Below are 16,586 nucleotides of genomic sequence, written 5' to 3'. Positions count from 1 at the left end.
CTGTCCTGGGGTCACATACTTTCCAAGCTGCCCGGGTACCAGAAGCGGCATATTCAGTGGGATTCTAGTTTCATAAGAACATTTGCAGGGAGGTGGTCGGGCCTCACAACTCCCTGTCATGGTGTGGAGCTTTGTTTTGGGGGCAGTCATGGGGGAGGGTGCCCAGCAGGGGGGGTGTGGACTGTTGTAAACACCCCAGCCCCCAAGGCCTTTTGCTTTTGATATGTCAAATACATTCTTTCATGGAGCATGTGTCGAGTTTAACCTGTTCTTTACTCAAGAGACCAAAACTACAAAGAAATAACGCATGGTTGTGTGATGTACTCTGGGGGGAACGTGTAGCGTATGGGTATAGTGATCGGAGGTGTACAGTTACACCCTGCCTCTACACCAAAATCGCTATGTGGCATCAAAGCCGGTCACATCGCAGGTGACTACTGCAGCCTGCCATAAAGTGACAACCGTCTCCACTTACTAGGGGCAATGCTGACCTCCTAAAGACTGATCCTCACAGGTTATTCTGGGGTATATTGCTAAAATGAAACACCAAAAATACTTCCCCATATAATAATAATAATTAACCCATATACGTGACAAAACATAGAACCAACAAAAATATATGGGTTTAATGTAGAATAATTGGAATGATCACACGCAATTCATAATTAATGTATCTAATTTTATTAGTAATTACAGTATAAACATGACTGGCACAACACAATTAAGTTAAAAACATTTAAAATTCATAAGGTTTGTGGTCCAGGAGTGGAAAAATCCATTAAAGTGCAAGTGCATGGACAGGTCGGAAATTGCTAGTTACCAAAGATCCAATGGAAATGCATGTGATATAGAAAGTATATGAATAGTAATGACCTTGATGGTAAATTAAGATTAAAGAAAATCACAGCAAGTGTGAAAAAAATAGGTCTACCAAGATCAATACAAGATGTGAACAAAAATAATACCGGTAATTTAGTAAGTCCCACAACAGCAAAATTAAGACCAAAATTAAGTGGGTTGGTGGTCTTAATTTTGCTGTTGTGGGACTTACTATTTGGTCAGTATGCTGTGTACCCTATACATTATTATTTTGGTTCACAACATCTTTGTATTGATTTTGGTAGACTTTTTTTATTTTTTTCTTTAATCTTAATTTACTATCAAGGTCATCACTATTCAGATACTTTCTATATCACATGTATTTCCATTGGATCTTTGGTAACTAGCAATTTCCGACCTGTCCATGCACTTGCACTTCATTGGATTTTTCCACTCCTGGACCACCAACCAACCTTATGAATTTAAAATGTTTTTAACTTGGGGCTCTTTCACACTTGCGTTGTTTTCTTCCGGCATAGAGTTCCGTCGTCGGGGCTCTATGCCGGAAGAATCCTGATCAGTTTTATTCTAATGCATCCTGAACGGATTTCACTCCATTCAGAATGCATCAGGATGTCTTCAGTTCCGGAACGGAACGTTTTTTGGCCGTAGAAAATACCGCAGCATGCTGCGCTTTTTGCTCCGGCCAAAAATCCTGAAGACTTGCCGGATCCGGAATTAATGCCCATTGAAAGGCATTGATCCGGATCCGGCCTTAAGCTAAACGTCGTTTCGGCGCATTGCCGGATCCGACGTTTAGCTTTTTCTGAATGGTTGCCATGGCTGCCGGGGACGCTAAAGTCCTGGCAGCCATGGTAAAGTGTAGTGGGGAGCGGGGGAGCAGCATACTTACCGTCCGCGTGGCTCCCGGGGCGCTCCAGAGTGCCGTCAGGGCGCCCCAGGCGCATGGATGACGTGATCGCATGGCACGTCATTCATGCGCATGGGGCGCTCTGACGTCACTCTGGAGTGCCCCGGGAGCCGCACGGACGGTAAGTATACTGCTCCCCCGCTCCCCCGCTACTACTATGGCAACCAGGACTTTAATAGCGTCCTGGCTGCCATAGTAACACTGAAAGCATTTGGAAGACTGATCCGTCTTCAAATGCTTTCAGTTCACTTGCGTTTTTCCGGATCCGGCGTGTAATTCCGGCAAGTGGAGTACACGCCGGATCCGGACAACACAAGTGTGAAAGAGGCCTTAATTGTGTTGTGCCAATCATGTTTCTACTGTAATTACTAATACAATGATTTTATTTAATAATTTTGTAATCATGCCAATGATTACACATTAAATCCATATATTTGTTGGTTCTGTACATTACTAAAATGATTTGGTTCTGGGAATGGAAAGTTCTATATTTTATTTTTTAATGTTTTTTTATGTGGGAAAATCATTCCAGTTATTGCAGATATTCTGTGTATTTCCCTTGAAAAACCAGTATTGCCGTAGTGTGCAATATCTGAAGGTGGGTTGCACTAGGTTGTGAGGGTGTTTGTTGACTTTTCAAGGGGTTCATTTCACTGCATTACCGCTGTCATATTAGGGTCCATTCACACGTCCGTAGTGCATTGCGGATCCGCAATTCACCCGGCTGGCACCCCCAAAGAACTGCCTATTCTTGTCTGCAATTGGGGACAAGAATAGGACATGTTCTATTCGTTTTCCGGAGTCGCGGACCGGATGATCGGCGGCGCCCACCGGAAATGCGGATGCGGAGCCCCTCATGCACCATGTCAGTGTCTCAGCACGCATGGGGTCCTACCATTCAACTGCCCGTGGTGCATGAGGGGCTCCGATATGTTCCTGACTGGAAGATATTGGCAAAGTTCTCAGCTTTTAACATCAGCCTAAGGAATTGGCTAGTATTGTCAGTTGCGTATCATTTTGGTGCATTTATTTGCAGTGATTTGTGTAATAAATGACTATTTTAGGTGCTGCATGAAGGAAACTAACACCCGACAAACAAGCAGAGAGACTTGCTTCCAGTTCAGTTTATTGGCAAGGTTGATTCAGAGGAAGGACAAAAACCTTTAGGCCCCTTTCACACGGGCGAGTTTTCCGCGCGGGTTGAACGCATTGCACCTGCACTGAATCCGGACACATTAATTTCTATGGGGCTGTGCACATGAGCGGTGATTTTCACGCATCACTTGTGCGTTGCGTGAAAATTGCAGCATGCTCTATATTGTGCGTTTTTCACGCAACGCAGGCCCCATAGAAGTGAATGGGGCGTATGAAAATCGCAAGCAAGTGTAGATGCGGTGCGATTTTCACACACGGTTGCTAGGAGACAATCGGGATGGGGGACCTGATCTTTATTATTTTCCCTTATAACATGGTTATAAGGGAAAATAATAGCATTCTGAATACAGTATGCATAGTACAATTTTAGTAAATTTTAAAAATAAATAATTTAACTCCCCTTAATCCACTTGTTCGCGCAGCCTGCATCTCTTCTGTCTTGTTCTGAGAGGAATAGGACCTTTGATGACGTGACTACGTTCATCATATGGTCCGTCACATGATCCATCACCATGGTAAAAATATCATGTGATGGACCATGTGATGACCGGAGTGACATCATCAAAGGTCCTATTCCTCTCAGAACAAGACAGAAGAGATGCCGACTGTGCGAACAAGTGGATTAAGGTTAAATTTTTTATTTTTATTTTTAACCCCCTCGAGCCGTATTGTACTTTGCATTCTGTATACAGTCTACACAACCTTGAACCCAAACCTGAACTTCTGTGAAGAAGTTCGGGTCTGGGTACCACATTCAGTTTTTTTATCACGTGTGTGTGCAAAACGCATTGCACCCTCTGACTGCAATTGGGTACCTACTCTCGCGGGTTTGCCGCAACGCATCCGGACATGCTTGTGTGAAAGAGGCCTTAGGGCTCTCACATGAGCGAGTTTTCCGTCTGGATGCAATACGCGTAGCAAGCGCATAGCATTCGGACTGAATACTGACCCATTCATTTCAGTGGTTCTGTGGACACAAGCAACATTTTTCATGTATCATCTGTGTTCAGGATAAAACGCAGCATGTTCTATATTTAGCGTTTTTCATCTCTGCAGATCGGATGCGGACAAAAACTACGGTCGTGTGCATGAGCCCTAAGGTACAGGGATCACAGCACTACTTGTATATATGGGGAGGCTTTGAATCAAGCATCTGAAAGGCTGGAGGGTTTCTGGGAAGCAGGCTTTGGCCAGGTGAAAAGTTCAGCAGGACATCAGTGGGGAAAGGGGGATGTGGAGGGTGAATGGAAAAATGTGACGTAAATTCCCATACAGGACAGTCTACATGCTAAACACCCCCCTCCAGTTCACCAGAATAGTGGTCAACACCAGCACAAATCACGGTGTCAGTGAGAGCCATTGGCTATTGTCCAGCCAACTCCACGGCAGTGCAGTCTGGCAGTGCCTTTACCTTCCGATTCACATTTTGTGATTTTGTTGCATCTTTTAGCTGCAATTTTCAGGAAGAAAAAAGAAAAGGAACACCACTGTTTTGCAAAATCCAAACATTTTTGTTTGTTTTTTACTGGAGGAAAAAACAAAAACTAAACAAAACATCTAAACCGTAAGGCGTGAATTAGCCCTTCACATTGAATTACGTTTCATTCCGCACCACTGTTATGATCTCTGCAGGCTTTCATTCCTGAATACAGCTGTAAGTGAGCTTTTGCCCTATGAGGGTGAGATCATATGTTGCAGTAGTTTTGGCCCACAAGTGAGCGCACCTAAATTTTGGCGTAAATTGGACCAAACTGTGCCATATTCCTATGCCAGTTTTTGTCATAAAGTTGTACGACCCTGTTTTGTGACTTTTTACGCCGTCCTTGCCATGGGGGCTGGAATATTGGCCCCTGCAAATTTACTAAATACTGGAAAAACTTGTAAATGTTGGTGAAAAACTACTCTACTCTACTAGTGGTGTATTTTTACTATTTTTATTTTTTGCTCCAGGCGCATGGACCGCTGTAGATGCGCCTAATTTAGGATGAGACCAAGGCCTTATTATAAATGATGTGCATCCTTTGGCAGCGCAGGGGGGAATCAAAGACCGGCATTGTATGTAAATGACCCCCATTATCTGCAACTACCCTAGCAAAGGGTGTAGCAGATGCAAAATTTAGCACTTAGGCTACCTGCAATTTCCGTGGTGTTACTTGCAGTTTTTGGTGTGGATCTGATGCATTTTTGCAGTGGATCTCACCTTTCTGTTGAAAATGGGGAAATCCGGACATGCTTGACATGCTGCAGATTTCTAGATCTGCACAGCGTGGAAGAAAGAAGCAAAGAGTACATGAGAATTGTTTAGTCTCATACACTTTGTTGATACTGTATTAGGCCTCATGCACACAGCCATTGCCCGGCCGTGTTGCGGTCTACACTACATGGGCACCGGCCGTGTGCACCACGCATCACGGATGCGGACCCGTTCACTTGAATGGGTCCGCAATCCGGGAGATGCGGAACGGAAGCCCACGTGATCCGTGATCTGTCCGCACTGTATCCAACAGGTCCGTGATCCATAGTGCTTCGGTTCTCTCCATGCCGCCACACTGCAAAAAAAATTAGAACATGATATATATATATATATATATATATATATATATATATATATATATATATATAATTTTATTATTATTTTTTTCGGTGCGGACGGATAATAGACCTATTCAAGTTGAATCGGTCTCGATCCATCTTGGCCGCCGCACAGATGTTGCCCGTGCATTGGGGACTGCAAATTGCGGTCCCCAATGCATGGAACGGCCGCACAACGGCAGTGTGCATGACTCCTTGGGCTGTGGATTTTCTGCACAGAAAAAACACATGTATTCTGCAACGTGTGCAGGTAGCTTAAGGCTCCATTCACACGTCCGCAAATGGGTCTGCATCCGTTTCGCAATTTTGCGGAACGAGTGCGGACCCATTCATTTTCTATGGGGATGGAATGGATGCTGTGTGCTGTCCACATCCGCATTTGTGGAGCGCGGATACAGTCTTCGGGTCTGCAGCTCCGCAAAAGATAGAACATGTCCTATTCTTGTCCGCAGCTTGTCAGCAGTGTGACTCGCATGTTTGCTGTGACGGTGACACTCAAATCACAAAAAAATCCAACACTGATGGATTTTTTATTTTTTTTGCAATTCGCATGTTGTGATTGCAGCAAACCTGCAAGCTGCTCTGCGACCCCATTCATTCCCAAGTGTCCATCCCTGCACCACATTCATCATCCAGCCTGAGCCCCTGTGATGAATCTGCCGCAGGTCTAGACAACCTGTCTAAGCTTACCCTATCTATAGGAATAGTAAATTTAGGCCATTGCATTTCTTGCTCTAATTTGCTCAATATTGTAGGACAATGATGTGGGATTAAGCTCTCATCGAGTCAAATCTAAGGCATGCTGCTCCTCTGACCCGAACTCTCTGCATTGTAATAGTTTATGGTGCTGTTAGTTCCTGCCTGACCGCAGGTCTGCTGTACTGTGCTAAGATAATGCCCTGAGTACAGGTACGAACGGTTATCGATGCGTATAATGCAGCTAAAGTTTTTTGTCGCTACATCTTCGATCATTTATCGTTATCTGTAGGACATCTGCTAGTGTAATAGTACCTGAAGTCATTATGACGCTGTGAGTTTGGGTCAGAGGAGCAGTTGTCAGTAGTGTTGAGTGAAACGAGCTTCCAATGTTGCATCCGAAGTCGCTTTGTTCAAAACTTCGGATATGTCTCCGTACAGTATTAAAATGCACAGCCTCCAATGAGTCAAAGTCCGTATTCGCGAAGGCGTGAGCATTTGTTGAATAACTTCGTTAGTTGATCTTTAAAGTGGAAAACCACTTTAAAACTTGGAACCGAACTCTGCTTTGGTTCAGACTGGTACCTCTGAGCTGAAGCCGAGTTCGGTTTCAAGTTTAAAGGTAGTTTTCCACTTTAAAGATCAACTACCAAAGTTATTCAACGAAGTCTCGTGCGACTTTGCGAAAAACTGACTTCAGCTCATCAGTGCCCGTACATTTTAATGCTGCACGGAGATCTCCGTACAGCATTAATCTGACGTTTTGAATTAAGCGACCTCGGATGTAGCATCCAAAGCTCGCTTCGCTCAACACTAGCTGTCAGTCCAGGAAATGCAGCAGTTATACGAAGCGTGTTTCCTGGACTGAACACACGTGTGAAACTGGCCTTACACTATTCGGGGGTAATTGCATACCTGCTGGCCTTACACTAGTTGGTCCTGCTTCTCTGATAAGCAGGAGGTAGTCCAGGCAGTCGTGGCTCTTCTGGAGGTCTCCCTTGGAGGTACAGCCAGGTGGAGCACTGCCACGTCATGTGTATATAGCTACCCTCACTGATGGTGCTATTTCATAGTGAGGACCGCGTGGTACAGCCCTCCTACTCTAGACTAAGGCCTCTTTCACACGACCATGTGTCCCCTGTGGCCATATTGTGGCCCGCATATAGTGTTTCCGCAGTACACGGGGCACCGGTCGTGTGCATTCCGCATCACGGATGCAGACCCATTCACTTGAAATGGGTCCGCAAATCCGGAGATTCGGAACGGAAGCACTACAGAGTGCTTCTGTGGGAACAGAGGGATCGCGGAACCCATTCAAGTGAATGGGCTCGCAATCCGCATGCGGCTGGCCCACAGTCGGTGCCCGTGCATTGCAGACCGCAATTTGCGGTTTGCAGCACGGCCACGGGGGACACACGTTCGTGTGAAAGAGGCCTTACACGGAGGTGTGATACATTTTTCTTCTTTTTGGGCGCATGTTCGCAGTAATATATTCTGCTACTACCCCAGATGCTAGAACTACTCCTAGTATTCTCCTCTCTTTATCCATATATTCGCCTTTTAGTCCGTGTGAAGTTTGCAGGCGCCTCGATCGTTGCACCCCCTAATTCTCCGGCCTGGCTGTAGGATTTGGTGACAGATGGGCAGACACTTGTGCCTCTGTGCTGCAGAGCGGACTGATTTAAGGGGCAGGGGCTTACAGTCTTGAGCGATGTCACTAATGACCTGTTGTGTCAACGTCTGACGTTGGTGTTGGAGTGAGATCCCCTTCTCTCCTGTCTCTTGTCCATTGTCTGCCTCACCCCAGGAAGACTCTGTACGGCTCCAGTGCTCGGCAGGGCCCAAGGCTGCTCTTAATGGCCTTTTCTTCTATCAGCTCTTTCTTTTCATTGCGTGTTTGTTTAATTCTGCTGCGTGAGGGGCTTCTGCATGTGCATGCATAATGGTAGGGCGGGGGTCCATCAAATGTCCCCCACCCCTCCCCTGCTGCCAGCCTGTCTGTCTAAAGTCACAACAGCAGAAGTAAGAGGACTCTGTGTAGTTGCAGTGACAGCTGGGACTTTTAACCCCTTAAATGCTACAGAGCCCTGTGCTCATCTCAAGCCTATTGTGCCCGCAGTTCTAGGTACAGTCTGATCCAGTGCAGCAGCTGATTGGTAGTGTTGAGCGAATTTTAGGGAAAAATCTATTCGCAGCAAAGGGTAATTTCCCTGTGCTTTGTGGTAGCGATTTTCTTAGAATGACGGTACAAAACAAAAAACGCCTCCTCTGAACGCAAAGAGCACGCCGCCATCTTGATTGAAGATCTTGTACGAAATCCTGTGCACTGTAATGTATGACATAACCACGGGGCGCACGAGATTTCACGCTAGATCTTCAATCAAGATGGTGATGGTCGTCTCTTTGCGTACAAACAGAGGAGGTATGTATGATTTTATGTATGTCTGTATAATGCCACGATCAGCTATGAATGCGGCATCTGAGGGGTACAATGATGGTGGGCGGAGCAATTGCCGCTCCCTGTCATCGCTCCCACTGCTTACAAAGATATGCGCTTCGTGACTAAGTAATTCGTCATAAAGAGAATATTTATTTTGTAAAATTCGGCAAAGCAGCCAAATCAAGTTTTGGAATACTTCGCTCATCTCCAGTGATCGGCTTGTGCATACGAGTTTTTCTTTTGATCAAATTTATTTAGCAGCCTTCCATAAATACGGTTTATTCACCGTCTTATGAAAAGTTTAGCATGTTTATCGATTGATGCTTGCTGTCAGTGAATAGGAAGTCTCCCAGCTCAGGGTTCACTTAAGTTCTATCCAGTAAAAAAAAATAAAAAAATCCTCTATGTGCTAAACAGCCCAGACCGACAAATTTCATCTGCACTGGCACTTTACCTCACAGAGGATTGTCTGGATGGGATACAATGGTAACAAACCCTCAGCAGTGAACAGTATTTGGTCTTTGAGTTTTTAGCTCATGGTTCCATTTCACTGACAGCAAGCAGCGATGTAAAAAAAATAAAAATCGGTTGCAATTTTGTTGGTGTTCTCTCACGATCCCATGTTTTACAAAGTTCTCCTACCTGGTGCGGGGGTGTAGGTTAGATATCGCTGTGCTCATCTTGATCTTTATGGTCCATGAATAGATCAAACTTCAGCAGAGCAATGGATTAGATTGTGAGATGGGATTGGTGGCTGATAAAGGAGGACAGTAGCTTAGGTAGCGCTGACGGTCTGGTAACTTTTCTTTTCTTTGTTTCTGCAGGAATTGGAAGATGCATTGTATCGAGATGATGTGGAGTTCCTCAGCGAGCTCCTGGCCTGTCTCTTGCAGGGCTGCTATCAGCGACATGACATCACGTAAGTGCAGTGGGGAATCGACCGATAGACTTTTTTTTAACGTGACACAATGTTACCTCCTTTCCCACTCCTCTGGGTGCTTGTTTCTTTTCATACTTGCTCCTCATCCTCATGACTTCTTCTGTCGCTCTGTCAGGCCTCAGACCTTCCACATATACCTGGAGGATATCATTAGCTACCGTTGGGAACTTGAAGAAGGGAAGCCCAACCCACTCAAGGGGGCCAGTTACCACCAGCTGCCACTGCGCACAAGGCTGGAAATCCTGCACCGTCTGTGCGACTACAGGCTCGATGCAGATGACGTCTTTGACCTCCTTAAGGTTTGAATCCTTTTATCCCCCTTCAGCTCATAATCTAAACTGTACAAAACCACCATAATTAGTATCTTATTATCAGGGTCTGGATGGGGACAGCCTGCGCGTGGAGCCGCTAGGAGAAGACTCCTTGGGGAACTTGTACTGGTATTTCTATGGGACCAGGCTCTACAAAGAAGAACCATCCTGGGAGAAGAGACAGCGGGCACTGGAAGAGTAAGGACTACAGACATTATAGATCCTCTTTACACAGCTCAATTCTCTTGTGTTCACATTTTAATCCAATTTTACAATGTACTGCGTGCATACATTACTTATCCTGTATTATACTCTAGAGCTGCACTCACTATTCTGCTGGTGGAGTCACTGTGTACATACATTACTTATCCTGTACTGATCCTGAGTTACATCCTGTATTATACTCCAGAGCTGCACTCACTATTCTGCTGATGGAGTAATGTGTATATATACATTACTTACTCTGTACTGATACTGAGTTACATCATGTACTATACTCCAGAACTACACATACTGTTCTTCAGAGCTGAAGTTTTCCAGCATTTCCGGCTTGCGCTGGAGATTTGCTTTACAATACAGTTATATAGGAAAAGGCTAACTGCCCACTAAATTATAGAATATAGGAATGTCTTTCTACAAGTTTACAAGGGAGTCTGTCACGTTGAACATCGTTTCTGAGGAGAAGATGAGCAAATTGATGTTTATTTTTGTGGAAAAAGATTCAGTAAAATTTGTAATTAATCCTAATCTATGCTCATTCTTGGCTTTGAAGTCAGGGAGGTGGTCCTCTCTCTATAACTGCAAATACAGATGGCTGTCAGTCACTGATAGGACCGCCTCCTTTAGGGTCCATTCAAACGTCCGTAAGTGTTTTGCGGATCCGCAAAACACTGACACCGGCCATGTGCACATGGCTGGCACTATATTAGAAAATGCCAATTCTTGTATGCTATTGCAGAATTTTTTTGCAGAGCCGCAGACCAGAAGTTCGGGGCCGCGGACAGCACACTGTGTGTTTGCCGCATCTTTTCCAGCCCGATTGAAAATGAATGGGTCCGCACCTCTTTCACAATTCCGGACCATTCAGACGGACTTCTGAATGGAGCCATACTATAAAGCCAAGAATGAGCAGGAATTTAGATGAATAAAATACAATAAGTTTTACTGAATCTTTTCCAATACAACTGTATATTAATCTGCCCAGCATGTCCTGCTCTATATGCCGCATGCAGATTACACTCCATTTTTATGGTGACAGGTTCCCTTTAATTTAATTTTTCTTTTGATATCAGAGCAGCTGCAGAGCCAGAAAAGCCAGTGAGAAAAAGAGGACGACCTCCAAAGAAGAAGAAATTGCTGGAGGAAACTGTCATCAGGTGTGTGTGACCCATGGGGCAAACAAATAACTCCATAAAAAAAATTGTGCAGTGGCTGATGCCTATTTGTCTGCAGCACGTACAGTAGACATCAGTGGGGGGATTTTTTACATTTTTATTTTTATTTTTTGACAGTGACCAATTAGAATTAAAGCTACCAACAGTTGAAGGATTGAAGAATGAGAACGGTAAGAGGCATAAGGCATGTCTTGTGTTAATACTAGAGACGTCCCTTAATCTGGTAACCCTACAAATTTTAAGATGCGCGGCGACACTGTCACAAGCCAGGATAGCAGAGTAGTGGTGATCCCATAAATTTCTGTGGGATCACCACTACTCTGCTATCCTAGGTGGGACACATCGTGTGACCATTGTAGCAGGACCCTAAGGCCTCTTTCACACGAGCGTGGCGTGCGAGGGCCCGATAAGATGCGGGTGCGTTGCGGTAAAATGCGTGATTTTTTTTCCGCGGGTGCAAAGCGTTTTAATGCGTTTTGCACGTGCGTGAGAAAAATCGCCATGTTTGGTACCCAGACCCGGACTTCATCACTGAAGTTTGGGTTTGGGTTAGGCCTCATGCACACGACAATATTTTTTCACGGTCCGCAAAAACAGGGTCCGTAGGTCTGTGATCCGTGACCGTTTTTTCGTCCGTGGGTCTTCCTTGATTTTTGGAGGATCCACGGACATGAAAAAAAAGTTGTTTTGGTGTCCGCCTGGCCGTGCAGAATTACAATGAAAGTCAATGGGGACGGATCCGTTTGACGTTGACACAATATGGTGCAATTGCAAACTGATCCGTCACCATTGACTTTTAATGTAAAGTCAGGAGTCCCTTTATCCCTTTATGGTATATTTTAACTTGAAGCGTCCCCATCACCATGGGAACGCCTCTATGTTAGAATATACTGTCGGATATGAGTTACATCGTGAAACTCAGATCCGACAGTATATTCTAACACAGAGGCGTTCCCATGGTGATGGGGACGCTTCAGGTTAGAATATAATAAAAACTGTGTACATGGTTGCCCCCTGCTGCCTGGCAGGTGCTGCCAAGCAGCAGGGGGCAGACACCCCCCCCCCCCTGTTTTTAACTCATTGGTGGCCAGTGGGCCCCCCCTCCCTCCCCTGTAGTTAACTCGTTGGTGGCCAGTGGGCCCTCTCCCCTCCCTCCCCCTCCTAATTAAAATCTCCCCCCCTATCATTGGTGGCAGTGGAGAGTACCGATCGGAGTCCCAGTTTTAATCGCTGGGGTTCCGATCGGTAACCATGGCAACCGGGACGCTGCTGCAGTCCCAGTTGCCATGGTTACTTAGCAATTTGTAGAAGCATCATACTTACCTGCGAGCTGCGATGTCTGTGTCCGGCCGGGAGCTCCTCCTACTGGTAAGTGACAGATCATTAGGCAATGCACCGCACAGACCTGTCACTTACCAGCAGGAGGAGCTCCCGGCCGGACACAGACATCGCAGCTCGCAGGTAAGTATAATGCTTCTACAAATTGCTAAGTAACCATGGCAACCGGGACTGCAGTAGCGTCCCGGTTGCCATGGTTACCGATCGGAGCCCCAGCGATTAAACTGGGACTCCGATCGGTACTCTCCACTGCCACCAATGATAGGGGGGGAGATTTTAATTAGGAGGGGGAGGGAGGGGAGAGGGCCCACTGGCCACCAACGAGTTAACTACAGGGGAGGGGGGGGGGGGTGGCCGCACTGGCCACCAATGAGTTAAAAACAGGAAGGGGGGGGTCTGCCCTCTGCTGCCTGGCAGCAGGGGGCAGTCATGTACACGTTTTTTTTTTTTTTTTAGTATATTCTAACCTGAAGCGTTCCCATCACTATGGGAACGCCTCTATGTTAGAAAATACTGTTGGATCTGAGTTTTCACAAAGTGAAAACAGCTCTGAAAAAGCTTTTATGCAGACGGATCTTCGGATCAGTCTGTATGAAAGTAACCTACGGATCACAGACACGGATGCCAATCTTGTGTGCATCCGTGTTCTTTCATGGACCCATTGACTTGAATGGGTCCGTGAACCGTTCGTCAAAAAAATAGGACAGGTCATATTTTTTTGACGGACAGGATACACGGATCACGGTCTCGGCTGCAAAACGGTGCATTTTCCGATTTTTTTATTTTTTTTTTTATTTTTATTTATTTATTTTATTTATTTTTTTCCCTTCCCACGGACCCATTGAAAGTCAATGGGTCCGAAAAAAAAACGGCACAACGGTCGTGTGCATGAGGCCTTAGGTGTTGTGTAGATTTTATTTTCCCTTATAACATGGCATTCTTAATATAGAATACAAAGTAAATTAGGGATAGAGGGGTTAAAAAAAAAAAAAAAATTAACTTACCTGCTCCATAGCTGCCGTTCTCTGTTGTATCTTCAGGACCTGGCAAAAGACCTGTAGTGATGTCACTGTGCTCATCACATGGTTCATCACCATGGTGAGGGACCATGTGATTGGACCATGTGATGTGACATCCCCACAGGTCCTTAGCCGGCAGCTCAATATTACAGAAGAAGACAGAGATCCGCATTTATTATTTTACTTTGCATTCTGTATTTAGAATGCTATTATTTTCCCTTTTATAACCATGTTATAAGAGAAAATAATACAGATCGGGTCCCCAGCTCATGTGCACAGCCCCATGGAAATGAATGGGTCCGGATTCGGTGTGGGTGCAATGCGTTCACCTCACGCATTGCACCCGTGCGGAAAAATCTCCTGTGTGAATGGGGCCTGATACTTCTCTTCTCAGCTGAGGGTTTGCTACAAATCTCTGCCCTATCATGTCCTTGATACTTTGCAATATTGTATAGAGCCCACTGTGAGAAGTATTAGGGCAGGGTGGGTTAGAGGGATGAATTGAAGATTTAGAGCCACTTAATAGAGTTAGCAGTTTTGGTTGAGTTCCTCTATAAGGGTACATCATGTCTGGATGTATTTGGCAATCCGCAAAATACAGATCATGTCCATGTTACATCTTTTTTTTTTCCTGTGGACACATTGACTTTAATGGCTTCGTGGTCTGCATTTGATGCCAAGCATAGGACATGGTCTATCTTTCGCAGAACGGACATATGAATGCGGAAAGCATATGAAAGACATCCTTGTGCTTTCCGTGTCCGTTCCGCAAAAGATAGACCATGTCCTATACTTGGCTGCAAAATCCGGTTCACAGACCCGCTGAAGACATGGGTCCTTAGAAAAATTGGATGCAACATGGACATCATCCATGTCCTGCAGACTGCATCTCCTCTAAGGGCGGGGGAGGGGTGGCCCGTATTCTTATGGTCATGAATGTGGTGCTGCAGCATGAGCTATAACGAATTTTGCATTGTTTCTTGGTCGTCCCCTGGTCTGTTTACTTAGCTAGTTCTCCTGGGGAGGGATCCTGGTGTCTCCTTTGCCAGACGGAGCAGGAATGGCGAGAGGTGACAGAGAGCTTCCGGGACAAGACTTCGTATAAGGATCGCCATCTTTATAAAATACTGAGTGAAGAATTCCTGCCTGAAATCTGCAATATGATCTCTCAGAAGGTGAGCGCAACATACAGAGCAGGATACTCCACCCAATGGAGACATCTTATTTCCCGACGTATATGCATATAGAGGCATACATTGCCCATACTGTGAACAGACCCTTATTTCGGCTGCTGATGAGCAGAACTTGTGCAGATAATCATAGGGCACATTTTACAACATTCTTAAATATTTTTTTTTTTTTCTTAGGAGACCAAAATACAGGATGAGCAGACGCGGTTTACCTCCAAAAGACTATCCAGCCATTCTGGGTTCAGATCTTTCCAGCAGGAGGTGAGCACTGAACAGGGAACAATGGGGGAAATGTGAATATTACAATAAAAAGAAATATTAGCACTAGCGACCTATGAGATGTCACCGATAATGAGCAAGTGTCTGGTTGCCATAGCCAGCAGCACTTAATTTTGTAATTTCCTATGTGATTCCTTTTACCCAGAATCCAGTAATCTAGAAAATTTTGATCTGGCACAAAGTAGTATGGAACCCTGCAAGACTTGCACAGAACAGAGAATTTTTTTAGTAAAATGGCAGGTAGCTCGTAATTGGCTAAGGGTACGGCTACATGTTCAGGTTTTTTAAGCCAAAACGAGTGGATTCAAAAAGAGAGGGTAGCGTTTGTCCTTTAATACCTTCTCTACTTTTTATTAATTTGCTCCTGATTTTGGTTTCAAACACTGCATGAAAATAACCCGAACGTGTGGTCTTACCCTAAGGCCTCATGCACACGGACGTTTTTTTTCACGGTCCGCAAAACGGGGTTCCGTTGGTCCGTGATCCGTGACCGTTTTTCCGTCCGTGGGTCTTCCTTGATTTTTGGAGGATCCACGGACATGAAAAAAAAGTCATTTTGGTGTCCGCCTGGCCGTGCGGAGCCAAACGGATCCGTCCTGAATTACAATGCAAGTCAATGGGGACGGATCCGTTTGATGTTGACACAATACGGTGCCATTTCAAACGGATCCGTCCCCATTGACTTTCAATGTAAAGTCTGGAGTTCTGTTATACCATCGGATTGGAGTTTTCTCCAATCCGATGGTATATTTTAACTTGTAGCGTCCCCATCACCATGGGAACGCCTCTATGTTAGAATATACTGTCGGATATGAGCTACATCGTGAAACTCATTTCCGACAGTATATTCTAACACAGAGGCGTTCCCATGGTGATGGAGACGCTTCAGGTTAGAATATACAAAAAAACTGTGTACATGACTGCCCCCTGCTGCCTGGCAGGTGCTGCCAGGCAGCAGGGGGCAGACCCCCCCCCCCCCCCCCCCCCTGTTTTTAACTCATTGGTGGCCAGTGGGCCCCCCCTCCCCTGTTGTTAACGCGTTGGTGGCCAGTGTGCGCACCCCCCCCCCCCCCCTCCCTCCCTCTATTGTAATAATAGCATTGGGGCCAGTGTGCGCGCCCCCCCAACCCCCCCCCTCCCTCCCTCTATTGTAATAATAGCATTGGGGCCAGTGTGCGCGCCCCCCCAACCCCCCCCCCCTCCCTCCCTCTATTGTAATAATAGCATTGGGGCCAGTGTGCCCCCCCCCCCTCCGATCATCGGTGGCAGCGGAGTAGAAGATTCATACTTACCTGGCTGCTGGCTGCTGCGATCTGTGTCCGGCCGGGAGCTCCTCCTACTGGTAAGTGACAGGTCTGTGCGGCGCATTGCTGTCACTTACCAGTAGGAGGAGCTCCCGGCCGGACGCAGACATCGCAGCAGCCAGCAGCCAGGTAAGTATGAAAATCTTCTACTCCGCTGCCACCGATGATGGGGGGGGGG

At 45.8% G+C, this 16,586-nt stretch overlaps 1 protein-coding gene across 1 annotated transcript in view; it reads left to right on the top strand.

Annotated features, from left to right (window-relative positions):
- Window positions 1-16,586, top strand: part of LOC122926100 (cat eye syndrome critical region protein 2) — a 44,371-nt gene that overhangs the window by 10,098 nt on the left and 17,687 nt on the right. The window contains exons 2-8 of the mRNA XM_044277486.1: window positions 9,458-9,552; window positions 9,689-9,872; window positions 9,949-10,082; window positions 11,177-11,260; window positions 11,396-11,448; window positions 14,644-14,810; window positions 15,003-15,086. Of these exons, the coding sequence (XP_044133421.1) occupies window positions 9,458-9,552; window positions 9,689-9,872; window positions 9,949-10,082; window positions 11,177-11,260; window positions 11,396-11,448; window positions 14,644-14,810; window positions 15,003-15,086 (801 nt within the window). The remainder of the gene's footprint in view (window positions 1-9,457; window positions 9,553-9,688; window positions 9,873-9,948; window positions 10,083-11,176; window positions 11,261-11,395; window positions 11,449-14,643; window positions 14,811-15,002; window positions 15,087-16,586) is intronic.

This window comes from Bufo gargarizans, chromosome 2, assembly GCF_014858855.1.
Source record: "Bufo gargarizans isolate SCDJY-AF-19 chromosome 2, ASM1485885v1, whole genome shotgun sequence".
In the NCBI taxonomy this organism is placed as follows: domain Eukaryota; kingdom Metazoa; phylum Chordata; class Amphibia; order Anura; family Bufonidae; genus Bufo; species Bufo gargarizans.
The sequence above is the reverse complement of the archived record's forward strand: the minus strand, read 5'-3'. Positions and strand labels throughout refer to the sequence as shown.